This window comes from Caenorhabditis remanei, chromosome I (genome assembly GCF_010183535.1).
Source record: "Caenorhabditis remanei strain PX506 chromosome I, whole genome shotgun sequence".
In the NCBI taxonomy this organism is placed as follows: domain Eukaryota; kingdom Metazoa; phylum Nematoda; class Chromadorea; order Rhabditida; family Rhabditidae; genus Caenorhabditis; species Caenorhabditis remanei.
In genome coordinates this window covers 2,029,321-2,044,055 of record NC_071328.1, presented here as the reverse complement: position 1 = coordinate 2,044,055, position 14,735 = coordinate 2,029,321, and the positions used below count along the sequence as shown (strand labels likewise).

At 37.1% G+C, this 14,735-nt stretch overlaps 1 protein-coding gene across 1 annotated transcript; it reads left to right on the top strand.

Moving 5' to 3' along the window:
* Positions 1-8,653: 8,653 nt before the first annotated feature.
* GCK72_000266 (uncharacterized protein) lies at positions 8,654-10,785 on the top strand (the record flags this gene model as incomplete). The annotated part of the gene is made up of 4 exons (XM_053722374.1): positions 8,654-8,810; positions 9,794-9,892; positions 10,314-10,490; positions 10,700-10,785. The coding sequence occupies 4 exons, from the start codon at positions 8,654-8,656 to the stop codon at positions 10,783-10,785; spliced, it is 519 nt and encodes a 172-aa protein (XP_053591019.1).
* Between the last annotated feature and the right edge of the window lie 3,950 nt (positions 10,786-14,735).

Below are 14,735 nucleotides of genomic sequence, written 5' to 3'. Positions count from 1 at the left end.
AGTTGTTATAGTTGTTATAGCTGAAAAGCTAGAAGACGTGGGGATTCTGAATCTGCTTTCAGATTTTTTCTAGCGTCAAAATGGGCGGAGTTATGCGAGTTTTTGTGTGAAATCGCTGTAACTCCGCCCATTTTGACGCTAGAACAAATCTGAAAACGGATTCAGAATCCCCACGTCTTCTAGCTTTTTAGTCAAGTTAGGTCCAGTTAAAAAGCTGACGACGTGAGGATTCTGAATCTATTTTCACCACTTTTTCTAGCGTCAAAATGAGCGGAGTTACAGCGATTTCAGTGAATTTCAGACAAAAACGTACATAACTCCGCCCATTTTGCTCATAGACAAATGCTGATTATATATTCAGAATCCCTATGTTTTCAGCTTTCCAGCGATATAAAATTTTAAAATTTTAGCAAATGCGCTCCACTGCAAACTTCAAAATCCGTCGTGTACTCCTCGTGGACAAGTTTGACTTTTCGATTTTTCGTCAATTTTCGGCGTTTTTTGACGATTTTCATCAATTTTTTGAGTTTTTCCGATGTAAAATGGGTATTTCCTACAGTTTCTCCACAGAAAACTGCGAAATTTAAGAAAAATCGATAAAAAAAAATCTAAGTTTTTTTTTTCAAATCTTCACAATTTTTGTTGAGAATCGCTGAAAAATGCTAAATTTACCAATAAAAATCGCAAAAATCCAGAAAATCGGTTAAAAATCACAATCCAACTTGTCCACGAGAAGTACACCACCGTTTCCGGTGGAGCGCAGTTGCAAAAACAAAAATGCAAAAAGACGTGAGGATTCTGAATCTATAATCAGAATTTTCCTGGGATGGAGTTATGATTTTCCTGGGATGGAGTTTATGAAGTTTTTGTCTGAAATTCACTGAAATCGCTGTAACTCCGCCCATTTTTGACCCTAAACGAATTCTGAAAATGGATTCAGAATCCGCCCTTTCTTAGGTAGTCTAGAATCCTATTTCTCCTTATTTCTCTGTTTTTTTGTCAATTTTTGGTTTTTATTTGTTTCTCAGAAAAATTCCTGTTATATATGAATCGATTAAATTTATTATTTTTTCAAAATTTTTTCCAGATTAATCTCTTCCAGTTTGCCCTTTTCTGTGTACTTCTTTATGATTTCTTATTCATTGCCCTCCCTTTTTTCGGCCGGGGGGGACGACAGATGGTGCATCGGGGGACTCTTGAGAAGGATTGAGTGAATTTGGAATGAGTGGAATGGAGAAAGACGGATTATTCTTGCCATTTTCCATCTCTCGACTCTTTTTTGATTGATTTAGTCGAATTTATAAGAAAATCTCGAAAAATCCCCATTTTTAATTAAAATTTAGCGATTTTTTGCACCAAAAATGTCATTTTAGTTCGTTTTTGACGGTGGGCGGAGCCTGTGAATTTTCGCATTTTTTTAAATAGTTTCCATCGAAAAAGTGCATTTTTCAGTTTAGTATAGGAAATGCGCTCCAATGGTAATCCTACTATCATAGTTGTCCGGAATCCGGATTCCGGAATTCCGGGTTTTTTTTGACATTCCGGATTCCGGATTCCGGAAAATGAAAATTTTCATTCCGATTCCGGATTCCGGTTTTTTGAATTTTTTTCCGGAATCCTGAAGTTTAAATTTTAAATTTTTTTTGAGTTTTATAGACAACTGCATTACTTCTTTTTCGGTTTTGAACCTCAAAAGTAGTTTTAAACTTTATTTATCATTAAAAACACTCAAAAAAATGACTTGGCCTTGCAAATTTATCGAATCATTCCGGATTCCGAGAAATTCCGGAATTCTGGGTTTTTTCGTCATTCCGGTTCCGGATTTCGAAATTTTGATTCCGGTTCCGGATTCCGGAAACTGAAAAATCGCATTCCGTACAACTCTGCTGACTATGCAATCACGCTCGAACGTAGTTTTTTTTTGTTGATTTTCCGTGAAATCTTTTCTAAATATTGTGTTTTCCGAGATTAAAAACACGAAAAAATGAGATATTTTGCAGAATTTCAGCCAGAAAATGCGAAAAGTTCAAAGTGAAAAGAAAATGTTCGAAATTTAGCAATTTTTTTTTTGGTAAACCCCCATTTGTCCCCATTTTCAGCATAAAAGTCTATAATTTTCCAATTTTCGAATATAACACAGATTTTTTTTTAATTGGTTAATTTTTACCAAAAATTGACGAAATTCCATTTATTGGTGCATCCGTCCCAAAAATAGTGAAATTCATTGATTTTCAACAGAAAACACTTTTAGAAAGGAATATTCTGTGCATAAAAAGGTACTGCCAACAAAATAAGAAAAATGTTCAGTTTTCTACTCAAGAATTGCAAAATAGTTGCATGAGGTCCTAAGAAAACGGAAAAGTCAGGAAAACATCAATTTTCAGTGTTATGGACCAATTTTGCTGTAGCAAAAAATAGTTTTTTGCTGTTTTTTTGCTATTCAGAAAGTAGCAAAAAAGCAAAAAAAAACTCAGAAAATGTCGGAACTTTTTTATTCCGATAATACATCGGACCAAAAGGAAAACATAAAAATTCAGCTTTTTTTTTAAAGCGATTCTCATTTTGAAGATTTTGGGTACAAACGGAAACGCCTCAATCCCCCAATCACCCCCAAAGTCCCTCCAAGTATAGAAACAAATGTAATAAAATTGAGTTTCGAAATCAGTCGCTTCTTCTTCGTCCATCGTCCGAAAAGGACACCTCCCCCTCCCATCCGTCCCAAATCGTCTTCCGGCGAGGAGGAGGGACCCCAAATTGAAGAGAAAGGACACAACAACGACTTCTCCTTCTCCATCTCTGCACTCTCCTCATTTCGTATACTCTCTCGTCTTGTTACTCGACACACTACTGCACACACACAGAGGAAGGGGAAAACGGACGGCTACACACACACGGGGCGAAATAGTGCGATGGAGCGAGGAGTGCATACCAGAGAAAATATATTGGTCTGACCCCCCTCGTCCATCCCCCGTCCGTACCCTTTGAGTGTGTCCGAGAAATTGGTTCGGTTGGTGGCCACGACACCTGGCCGACGGATTTTTTGAATTCTTTGAACTTTTTTTTTGGCGCCAAAACCGCTACACCTGTGGAATCATTCCACTGGAATGACTCATTTTGTTGTTGTCTTGTTACTGTCGGGGCAGACGGTTTTTTTGTTGATAAGAAGGTTATTTCGATGGTTAGAAATCGATTTATTTTTGCAATTTGACTTGGTTTCGAAACCACTGATTTTCCGATTTTTAAAGTCCGTTTTTACCCAAATTCGCAAAACTTCCTGATTTTTTTTTTGCTTATTTTCGCTCTGTTGCACCCATTTAGCAATTTTTGTGAAAACGACTGATTTTTTGTCTAAATTAACTGCTGTTTTTCAAATAAATTCGGTCCGATGCACCAATTTAGCAATTTTTGTGAACATTTGACAAAAAAAGGGTTTTAATTCATAAAAATTGAGTTTTATGCCCCCGAAAATCACGTTTTTCCGGACTTTTCCGATTTCTTAGGACTATTATGCAATTTTTGTCAAATTCTACCTTTTTCTGCACAGAATATCTCTTTTTTAATGTGTTTTTTTTTGCTGAAAATCAAAATGTGTTATATTCGAAAATCCTCTGTGTTATATTCGAAAATCGTATTTTTTTAAAAACTTTTTTCTGAAAATGGAGACAAATGAGGTTTTACCAAAGTTTTGTCAAAATTCAAAAAACCTTTTTTTGTTGAATTTTGTACATTTTTCTTTTCATTTTGAATTTTTGCATTTTTAGGTAAAATTCTACAAAGAATGTCGTTTTTTTCGTGTTTTCATGCGGTTTTTTCGCAGTTCTACCACGATTTTTGCAGAAATTTCGACGATTTGTTCAATTTTTAACTTATAAAAACTCATTTTAACAGTTTTTCGACGAAAATTCGATTCTGAAATGTTAAAAATCGGATAAAACCGAATAAAAAAAATTAAAACAATCTACAGTAAGATTCAAAGACGCATAGCCGTTTTTGTTAGATGGGTCTCGCCACGAAAACGTGAAAATTGAATTTTAAAATGCTAATTTTGCTCGAAATTTGATGCTTTTTGCGCTGAAAAATCTGAAAATCTTCGGTTTTCAGTCTGAAAATTTAAGTTTTAAGTTATTTTTGTTGAAAATAGTTATTTTCTAAAGGTTTTTTGCATTTTTCAAAGCATTGATCGTAATTTTCGCTCAATTTTGATCAATTTTTGATCAAATTTTGACGGAAAACGCTCAAATTTTAGATTCCCGACGAAAAACCGATGGTTCCGAACCCAATATTATTGTATTTACAAGAAGAAGACGCTTCTTCTTCTTCGCATGTTTCCTCCAATTCTTTCTATTTGCTCTCCTTTCTCCTCTCTTCCATCGTCTACTGTTACTTATTCAAAGAAAGGATTGTGTTAGAGAGTGGTCACTCTCTCTCTTTCTTTGTACCTTTTGTGTGAGAATACGAATGAAATCGGTTTTCAGTGATTTTGAGCGATTTTCAGTGATTTTGAGTTGATTTTTAGTTGATTTTTAAAGGAAAATAAGAGTATTTCCGGATTTTTGGACGGTTTTTGAGGTTTTGAGCTCATGTTTCATGCAAAATTCAAGTTTTTTGATGGTTTTTGACTCACAATCATTTAATTTATAATTTTTATTTCCGGTGATTTTCGGTGATTTTGAACGACTGTTGGTTGATTTTTAGAGAAAAATCGGAGTTTTTCGTGAAAAAAACAAGAAATTCAGAAAATAACACTCTATTTAGTATGAAAACACGATAATTCAATGTGAACCTATGCAAACGCGCTCTTTTGAGAAAAATAGCTTACCTAAATTTGTCTGTTCAAACAGAAGAATTTTGACAATAAATAGTTTTAAGGAGAAATATAATCGAGAAAGGCCAATTTTTTGAAAGAAAAATATGACCAAAAATGTAGTCTCAACAAAGCGCGTTTGCGTAAGTAGACTTTGAAACATCGTGTGAAAATAACAAAAAGTAGAAGCTACTGTGAAAATATAAAGTTCCGACAAGAAATTTCAAAAATAATTTTGGTGTTTTTCGGTGATTTCAAACGATTTTTAGTGCACATTTAGAGGAAAATCACAGGGGTGCAAAACGCAAGGTCGCTTAAACGCGCTCCGTCGCTCAGCGGTTGGCACGGTGCCAAAAACTGACTTGGCTGAGTGCCAAGTTCAAGTTTAGCGTGTGTTTTTTGTATATTTTGATGAAAAACGCGACGCACACACATCGCGACTCGGCCGGTAATTTCAAAACTTTTCGCTGCGGACCTTACGCCTCGCACCCCTGTGAAAATAAGAGTTTCCGGATTTTTGGACGGTTTATGAGGTTTTAAGCTCATTTTTCATGCAAAATTCAAGTTTTTTGATGATTTTTGACTCAGAATCATTTAATTTATAATTTATAATTTTCGGTGGTTTTGAACGATTTTCAGTTGATTTTTAAAGGAAAATTGTTGTTTTTCGTGATTTTTAGACGGTTATAAGGTTGTTAACGCATTTTCAATGAAAAATTCACGATTTTTAATGATTTTTGACTCAGAATCACTTAATTTACATTTTAGTAGCCGAATTTTTGGAAATTTCCATGGAAACGATTTTTAGTTGATTTTTAGAGAAAAATAGAAGTTTATCGTAATTTCTGAACAATTTATAAGGGTTTTAGCGAAAAAACGGCATTTTTGACGCATTTTTCATTGAAAATTCAAGTTTTTGATGATTTTTGACTAAGAATCACTTAATTTATATTTTAGCAGCTGAATTTTTGAAAACATGTGCAATTTCTGTTGTTTAACTTCATTTTTCAACATTTCCGTTTTTTGCCTAACAAGCAATTTTCCATTTATATAGTAGTTTTTGGTAGAGCGCAATTGCTAAATCGGTTTTTTTTCTGTGCAATAGTTATCATTTTCAGCTCAAAAACGCAAAAATTAAGAAAAAAACACTATATTTGGTATAAAAATGTCAATATTTAAAGGGGGCTGTGGGCGGAGCTTGAACTAGGATAAAATTCAGGCTGAAACTCGTATTTCAAACAAAAAATAGTCGAAAAAATCAATTTTAATATGAAATTCAAAAATTCTGCTTGAATTTCAACCGCTTGAAGTTTAAGCTCCGCCCACAACTCCCTGCCGCACTTGCGTTTTCAGCGCGCATTTCTGATTGTTTTGTAACAAGAAATCGTTTACTAAATTTTTACCGAAAAATGACTTTAAAGTCCTTAATTTTCACCTAAAATGGAATAAAAATGACAAAAATCCATTTTCCCGCCGATTTTCCCAATATTTTGACAATTTTCAAACAATTTTCTCGTTTTCCAATCAATCTTCTCCCATCTTCCTCACCTCTGCTGTCACACCAATTAACAATGAGTCATCTTTTCACATTTTCATCTTATTTCATCTCAATTCCTCATAGCGTTGTAAATAAAAGAGAATATCTTCAGTTGGGAAGACGGGCGGCTCTTCCCACCAAAAAGATCGTCTCGATTAGATTAAAACGGCGTCCATTCCCCTAGACACCACTTGGCACCGCCCGTTTCCATGGCTCGAGGGGCTCAAAATCGGAAAAAAATCGGTTAAAAATGACAAAATTCGATAAGAAACTGAAAATTTTGAGTGTGGGGACTAGTTTTGGTTTTCTAGGCCACCAGGCGGAAAACTCGGCCACCAAGTTTTTTGGGATTTCTGAAACTGTTTCTCTCAGGAAATTGAACCAGTTTTCCTAGAGCTTGGTTTTCTAGGCCACCAAGCGAAAAACGCGGCCACCACTTCTCCGAAGCGAGTTGGCATTGTGTTTCGAAAAAAAAAACGTCCGTTAGAGCGTAATTACTGACTTCCTAAGGACCTCTAGTCAGTTGGTATTGTGCCAAGATTTCCGAAAAGTGCAGTGGAGCGCAGTTTCTTCATCATTTGGCCATCTGACAGCATTAGATGAACTCTGGCGCCATTAAGCACAAATTTTGGCAAAAAAAGTCCGGTAGAGCGCAATTTCTCCTGCTTTTTTTTTGACATTTTAAGTTTTCCCAAAAACAAGTGCAATGGAGCGCTGTTACACATGTTTTCCCACGGGTTTGTGTGTTCAGTGAAAAGAAAAAAGTGACGGGTAGATATGATGATATGACAGATTCGTTCGTTGTAAAAAACCCTGAGGTGCCGACACAGAGTTGTGTGCTTAGAGATACACTTGTTACACTCTTTTTTCCGTCTTGTGTTCACTCGGAGAGGAATAACTTTAGTTGGTTTTACGAGTTCTAGGAGAGAGATAGAGGAATGTGCGCTCTATTGGACTCTGGTTTCTTTGGGATTTGAGGTGTATTAGTTCGGCACAGTTCTTACAACTGCGCTCCACCGAAATGCACTTGAAAAATGTTTCTTTTTCTTTGTGTCTCTCAATTTCGCACACTATTTTCTTCGGATGAGGTAGAGCGCGGTTGCAAGAAGAGTGCCGTGCTAATACTTTAAAATTCCAGTGATCTTACGAAGATACCAAATGCGCTCCACCGTATTTTTTTTTGAAAACTGCAAACGCGCTCTATTAGCCGAGCATTTTTATTACAACCGCGCTCCACCGCAAACGAGAGGGTATCGGCGAGAGACGCAGAGTTTTTCCCTTTTTTCTCGCGCCGACACAGTTTTTGACCTATTTTTGCTGTTTTTCAGAAGTTTTTTTGTAGATTATTCCGAAAAATAGCGAAAATAGGTCAAAAACGGTGAAAATCTGTGTCGGCGCGAGAAAAAAGGAAAAAACGCTGCGTCTCTCGCCGATATTCTCTCGTTTGCGATGGGGCGCAGTTGTAAGAGGAGTTGTCTTCTAATATTTCGAGTCTCTAGGAAATCAGAATATGTGTTTTTTGCTATTTTGCACAGTAAATTCAATAGAAGATATCGTTGGCCGAGTCTTGGATTTCTAGGCCATCTGAGGGCGCATATTTAGTGTCAAACGTCGCAAATTTTTTCCGGTGGACTAGGTTTCCAAGAGTTGAGTTTTCTAGACCACCGATAAGAAGCTCCAAGACTTGTTGAAGCTCAGTGGCCTAACTTTCTCGTTTTATTGGTTTCTAGGCCACCAAAAAAGTTCGAGCATTTTTCATCAGAAAAGCAGCTCAAAACCGGAAAGTCTTAAATTTGGGATAGTGAAAATGCGCTCTACTGGACTAACTCTGTTTTGAGAGTTTTTTTCTCCAAAATACCACAAAAAACCAAAATTTTGTAACTACTCTCCACCGAACTTCTGAGTTCCTCAATGCGCTATACCGGACTTTTTAAATTATACATTTTTTTTTACTTTGAAATTCCAGGAATATGCAAATGCGCTCCGTGGGTAATTGGCGCCAAAATTCAAATTTTTTGAAATTTTATCGCGAAAATGTCAAACTTTCGAGTATTATTCAGAATTAGAGCAAATTCTGAAAAAAATCATCAAAAAATGTTTTTATTTTCGAATTTTTTGAATTTTTCAGTACATATGCAACCGCGCTCTATTGCGAACCCACTTATCCATTCGATGCCTCTTGACATTTATAGAGTGCCCTTCTCTAGAAATGAGACAATTGCTTTCTTGCTCTTCAACAATTCATGACGCTTTTTGTGCTCATTTTGTGCTCATTGCGAAATCCATTTTTTGCAGAAATAACAGAGCAGAAAATGAACGAACCGGACCCCACACTACCCGACGAAATTCGGGAAAAACTGGCCGAATTGGAGTTGGAATTGAGTGAGGGGGATATCACGAAGAAGGGATACGATAAGAAACGGGATGCGTTGCTGGCACCGTTTAAGACAACACAGAATACTGTAATTGGTGAGGAAAATTGATTTTTTAATTCGAAAAATCGAGAAAATTCAAAAAAAATCTTTAGAAATTGCGCTCCAATGCAAAAAATAGAGTTTTTTCGGGTGAAAACCCCGGTATTCGCCTGAAAATCATCTAAAATTCACAGGATTTCCACTATTTTTGCAGTTTCGGAACGAAAAATCGGTCAAAAATGCTGGGTCTTTTTGACAATTTTTCGAGATTTGGACGAATTTTTTGAATAGGTTTTCACCAGACTTGTCACAAATCGGTCCGGCCCGCCTGGGCCGACGGGCCGGGCCGATTTTTCTCTCGGCCCGGATTCAAAAGTGGGTACCCATTTTTTACTAAATTTTATTTGAAATTTTTCGAAAAAATAGGGTGAAAAATCTAAAATTATCATAAACATTAAAATTTTGATTCAATTTCAAGTTTTGGTCAAAAACTACTTTTTCCAAAAAAAAACTCAAAAAAGTAAAAAAAAATTCAAAAATTAAAATTTGGTTTTCGAACCAGAAATTGTCAAAATGCGGATTTTTGATGTTTTGACCATATTTTTCCCTGAAAATCGTCCAAAATTTATTTTTTTTAAACGGTTTTTCAGTTATTTATGAAGATTTTTGAGATTTTTTAGTTAAAAGACACAGTTTTTCTATCGAAAACCGCCCCTGATATTTGAATTTCGGGAATTTGAGAATATGTTTCAAAACATGAAGAAAAATATGGACATTCCTATAGAAAATACTGAAAACCCCTGGAAAAAATCCCAAAAAACCCAAATTTTCAGTCCGAAAAAATGGACGATTCTTAGGAAAAAACGGTGGTTTTATCTGTAAAAGTATATTAAAAAAAATCTCGAAAAATTGTCAGAAAATCAGAATTTTTGAGCGATTTTTTGGTCCCAAAACTGTAAAAAAATAGTGGGAATACACATTTTGAAACATATTCTCAATTTCCCAAAAAATTCTCCTCTAAAATCTCCAATTTTCCAGCCCTCCAACCATCGGACCCACCAGCAGCATCACCGAATTCCCGATCGATGCGACGGAATCAGAGACGGGTGACACGAGACGAGGATAGATATCATTCGGGTAAGAATTCGGGAATTTTTCTATCGATTTTCCCTAAAAAATCTAAATTTTCCATTGCAAAACGGGCCGAAACGGGCCGGCGCGTAACTCGCTTCAAACTCAATTTTATGGGCTGAAAAATATATCAAAATGTAGATCTCAGCGAGTTCTATGTCACTGATATAATACGGGCCGGATGGTTATTCGTTAATGTGCCGCAGGCCGGGAAAAAGTGACAAAAAACGCGAAAATGACCAAAAAAGCCATTCTAGCCCGGCCCGCGGCATATTAACGAATAGCCATCCGGCCCGTAGTAGGTCACGGGCATAGAACTCGTCGAGATCTACAATTTGGTATATTTTTCAGCTCATAACATTCGTTTTGAAGCGAGTTACGAGCCGGCCCGGTTTTCAAGTATGATCTAAATTATTCCATTTTTCAGAAATCCGTGTGGAAGCAGTGCATCAAGCGTTAGCCGAGTATTCAGACGGTCGAAAACTCGGCCAGCAACCAGTGAAACCGCATCGAAGGAATGGGACATCAGTTAGTAGATCAAATACACACAAGAGTAAACGATCGATATTTAATGGTGGTGGTGGAGGAGGAAGGATGATGTCGGGTAAGAATGATATGGAAATTATGAGAAAAATTGGGAATTTGGCGGTAAAATGGGCGGGTCTTAGACGTCCTAGTTGTAAAATTGCTCGATTTTGGGCTCGATTTGTGGTTCTAAAACGGGCGGTTTCATTGTGCAACCAGTTATAAAACGGGAAGATCTAGTATTCGGTTCTTAAACGGAGTTTCAGTTTTGAAACTATAACTTTTCAGAATGGGCGGTTCTAAATCGTCCTAGTTGTAGAATGACCAGGCGGTTCCAATGTGTACCAGTTATAAAACGGGCGGTTCGAGAATAGGTGATTCCAGACTAGTTTTGAAACGAGAATTTTCAAAAACGAGCGGTTCTTAGACGTCCTAGTTATAAAATGACCGATTTTCGATCGGTTTGTGGTGCTAAAACGGGCGGTTCTAGAAATGGTGATTTCAGACCAGTTTTTAAACGAGAATTTTCAAAAACGAGCGGTTCTTAGACGTCCTAGTTATAAAATGACCGATTTTCGATCGGTTTGTGGTTCTAAAACGGGCGGTTCTAGAACGGATGCGATTCCAGTTTACACAACACTCGGTTCTGAAAAGGAGTTCAAGTTTTGAAACGACAATTTTCCAAAAAGGAGCGGTTCTCAATCGTCCTAGTTGTAAAATGACCGATTTTGGTAGATTTCGTTCTGCTAAAACGGGCGGTTCCGATGTGCAACCAGTTATAAAACGGGCGGTTCAAGCACTCGGTTCTTAAACCGAGTCGATTCTAATTCTTGTCAGTTACGTAAACACACTCTAAATTGTCTCTCCTCAACCCACATTCCGTCCGAAATTACCCACGATTCCAATGGAAGGAACCGGAAGAATTTGGGCTAGTTCGGTGAGAAAAAGAGACCACTTTAGGCACACACTTACTCATCCCTTTTTTTGCGTGTTTCCACATCGTGGGAACGCATTTTTGTCATCACCACATATCGGTGGCCTAACTCTCGTTCTTTTGTTTCTAGGCCGCTACCCTAAGCGAGCATGACCTAGTTTTCCCAAATTTTTGATTTCTAGGCCATCAGTTTCTCAACGTTTCCCTTATTCTGATGTTTCTATTCCATCACCCGAAACTATTAAAACCAGCCGATAACACAAAAAGTATAAATTTATAATAGATTCGGAGAGACGGCGGCGACCGGAAAAGAATCATCACTTTACTCTTTTTTTTTCGTTTTTCGTTTCCTCCTGCAGGCTACCGCTGCCAACGGATTTTTGATCTACATTCTCATTCTCATTTCATGTCTTTTCCATCATTCGATTAATGTGTTGTCTCTCGTCTCAAGTGGATCCCCATATGATTGAAAGAGAGAGAGAGAGAGAGCACTCACTTATCGATTTAGATCATTTCGGAGCACTCCGAGGGTCCGCCGGCTCCGAGAGGAAGCGCCGACGGATCGGATTCCCGGTCTCTCTGTGTCTCTCTGGTGAGAGAGTGATTGGACAGAGAGAGAGAGAGGAAATGAGAGAAGGGCAGTTAAAAGTATTGTGATGTAGGAGAGGCCTTACGGCCTCCTGCTACACACACGACACTTTGTGTTTCTTCTCGTGTAGCAAGATAGGTTTTTCCTGTTCTGCAAGGATAACTTTTTGATCTACATTTGAATTGTTTGAAATGTTTGAAATCCGCTGAAATTGCTCACCGAATTCGGTTGTTTTGGCGAGAAAACATTGGTGTAACATGGTCAATTTTGATCCCAGCCGAATCCTGAGAACGGATTCTGAATCCTTACGTCGTCAGCTTTCTAATCATGTCAGTTTCGACTATTTTTGTTTGAGACCGATATATTTAGATAGCTAGATTCTGTTCCTTTCTGTAAAATCCTGTGAAATTGCCCGTTTCCCGGGAATTAGCCAATTTACAAGATTCTCCGTGTTAAATACGGCTTCCGACTTGAAATTGTGAAGAATCAGAGTCCGGTGCCGCCAAAATTTGGTGCACACCGATTTTAGTTTCCAAATCGCTTGATTTTCAGACAAAATACGTATATTTCCAGTCTCAGTTAAATTGTGAACAACACGGAGTTCTTTTCTGTAAAATCCGAGCTGAAATTGCTATAAATCTGCTCATTCCTCTAGATTTGACATCGAATTCGGTTGTTTTCGCGAGAAAATACTTTGTACCTTGGCCAATTTTGATCCCAGCCGAATTCTGAGAACGGATTCAGAATCCCCCACCTCTTCTATATCAGTTTCTGCTATTTTCGTCTGAAACCGAGATTTCTTGACATCAGGATTTTGAATCTGCTCGCTGAGATCACAATTTCTCGATTCAAAATAGTAAATTTAGCGAAAAAACTCTTTTTTTTTTGAAACTTTTTGACCGAAAAAATCCCAAAAAACGCGAATTTTCGAACATTTTTAACCCAAAAAATATGAAAAAAAAATTCAAGAAAACTGTCTGCAAAAATGAGTTTTTCTGAAGGCAAAAGTCTTGAATTTGTACGAAAAGTGTAAGTTTTTTAAGGACAAACCCCCTAGATACCTCTTCTTGAGTACAAAAGTAGGCTTTTTTCGGGGTTTTAAAAAAAAAACTATCTTCCCTTTTCCAAAATTTTCCAATTTTCTCATATTATTCGCCTCTTCTCCAAAAAGTTGTCACCCCTGTGTATTCAGTTACTCTCTCTATCTTCTATTATTCCTTTTTATATTTCCATTTACCTATAGAATAACTACCGTAGAGGGGGAGAGAGGACTAGTTTCTATTTGTTTGATCAGAGACTCTTCCTCTCTTCTCTTTCCGCCACCCGCCGCCACCCGTTTTCTGTTCTTTACGAGAACGTTCTTTTTTTTTGTTTATCTACGTGGGAAACATGTGATTTGAAAGGAGAATTCTGAATCCATTCGAGAATGTTATCTACCGTCAAAATAGACCTGAAATACATCAATGTTTGTCTAAAAAATAGTGTAAATCGGTTGATTTTGATGCTAGACACAATTCAAGTGGAGATTCAGAATCCTCACGTCGTCAGCATTCTCGTTATGTCAAATTCTTTACATAAAGTTCATTTTGACTGTAAATTTCAGACTCCACTTTATTTTTCTGAATCTGTACTTGAATCTTGTAACGTCTTTTTCAGCATTTTTTTGTCTGAAAAATAGTGTAACTCGGTTCATTTTTACGCTAGACAAGATTCAAGTACAGATTCAGAATCCTCACGTCGTCAGCTTTCCAAATGTGTAAATTTTTCCGTGATCTGAAGACAGATTAAATCCCAATTTGAGATATCTCGCCAAGAATTTTCACAAAAATTAGCCCGGTTTTCTACAAACATAGGGACCAGTTTTCTTCCATTCGATTTATAGGCCATTAGGTTCTTTGCCCCCAATTTTTAGTCAAGGACTAGTTTTCTCTGGAATTCTAGGCCATCACTTTTCTCGGCTACCGATTTCTTGAGCGATTCAGTGTATCTGTTCACAGTTTTTGACTGTTCATTTCGATCCGAAAACTGAAAATACCATTCAAAATGCACTAGAAACGCCTAGAAGAGTGAATTTTAAAAGATATTTTCAGTTTTTGGATCAAAATGAGCTATTCTTAGTCAAAATATGTAAACGGATTCTGAATCCCCACGTCTTCTGGATCCATAGTTGTCAGTTTCTAATGTAAACTTTCATACTCCAAGAGAAAAATGAGGTCAAAGTTTATATCAATATTTACTTTAAACCAGACTTGCAAGATTCCGGGCCGGCCCGCCGGCCCGGCCCGGCCCGGCCCGGTCGGCCCGGATTTGAATTTTTGAACTTTTTTCACTACAATTTTTTGTCCAAAAATTTATTTTCTGAAAATTTTTCATATTTTTCCTCAAGTATATTTTTCAAAAACCTTCGAAGCCTACAAAAAATTGTTTTTAAAAAATATTTTTCAAAAAAAATCGGGAAATTTTCGAAAAAAAAAATTGAATTTTTTTCAGTACTGAACTTCCGGGCCGGGCCCTGGAAATTTTCATTCCGGCCCGGCCCGGCCCGGCCCGTTGCAAGTCTGCTTTAAACCATTGCTTTTTTTTTCAATAGTGTGTTCCATTAGACACAAAAATCCATTAATTTTTTTCACTCTTCTACAATTTCGCCCCCTCTTTTACCACCGTGGAGCCCCATTTTTTCTTATCTTCTATATATATTTCGAAACCACCTTCTCCCCCCCTCTCATTTCCGTCAGTTAGTTGATTGAGACTACTCATTCCCCGGAACCCAACCATCTGATGATTCATTTGGGTAGGGGGGG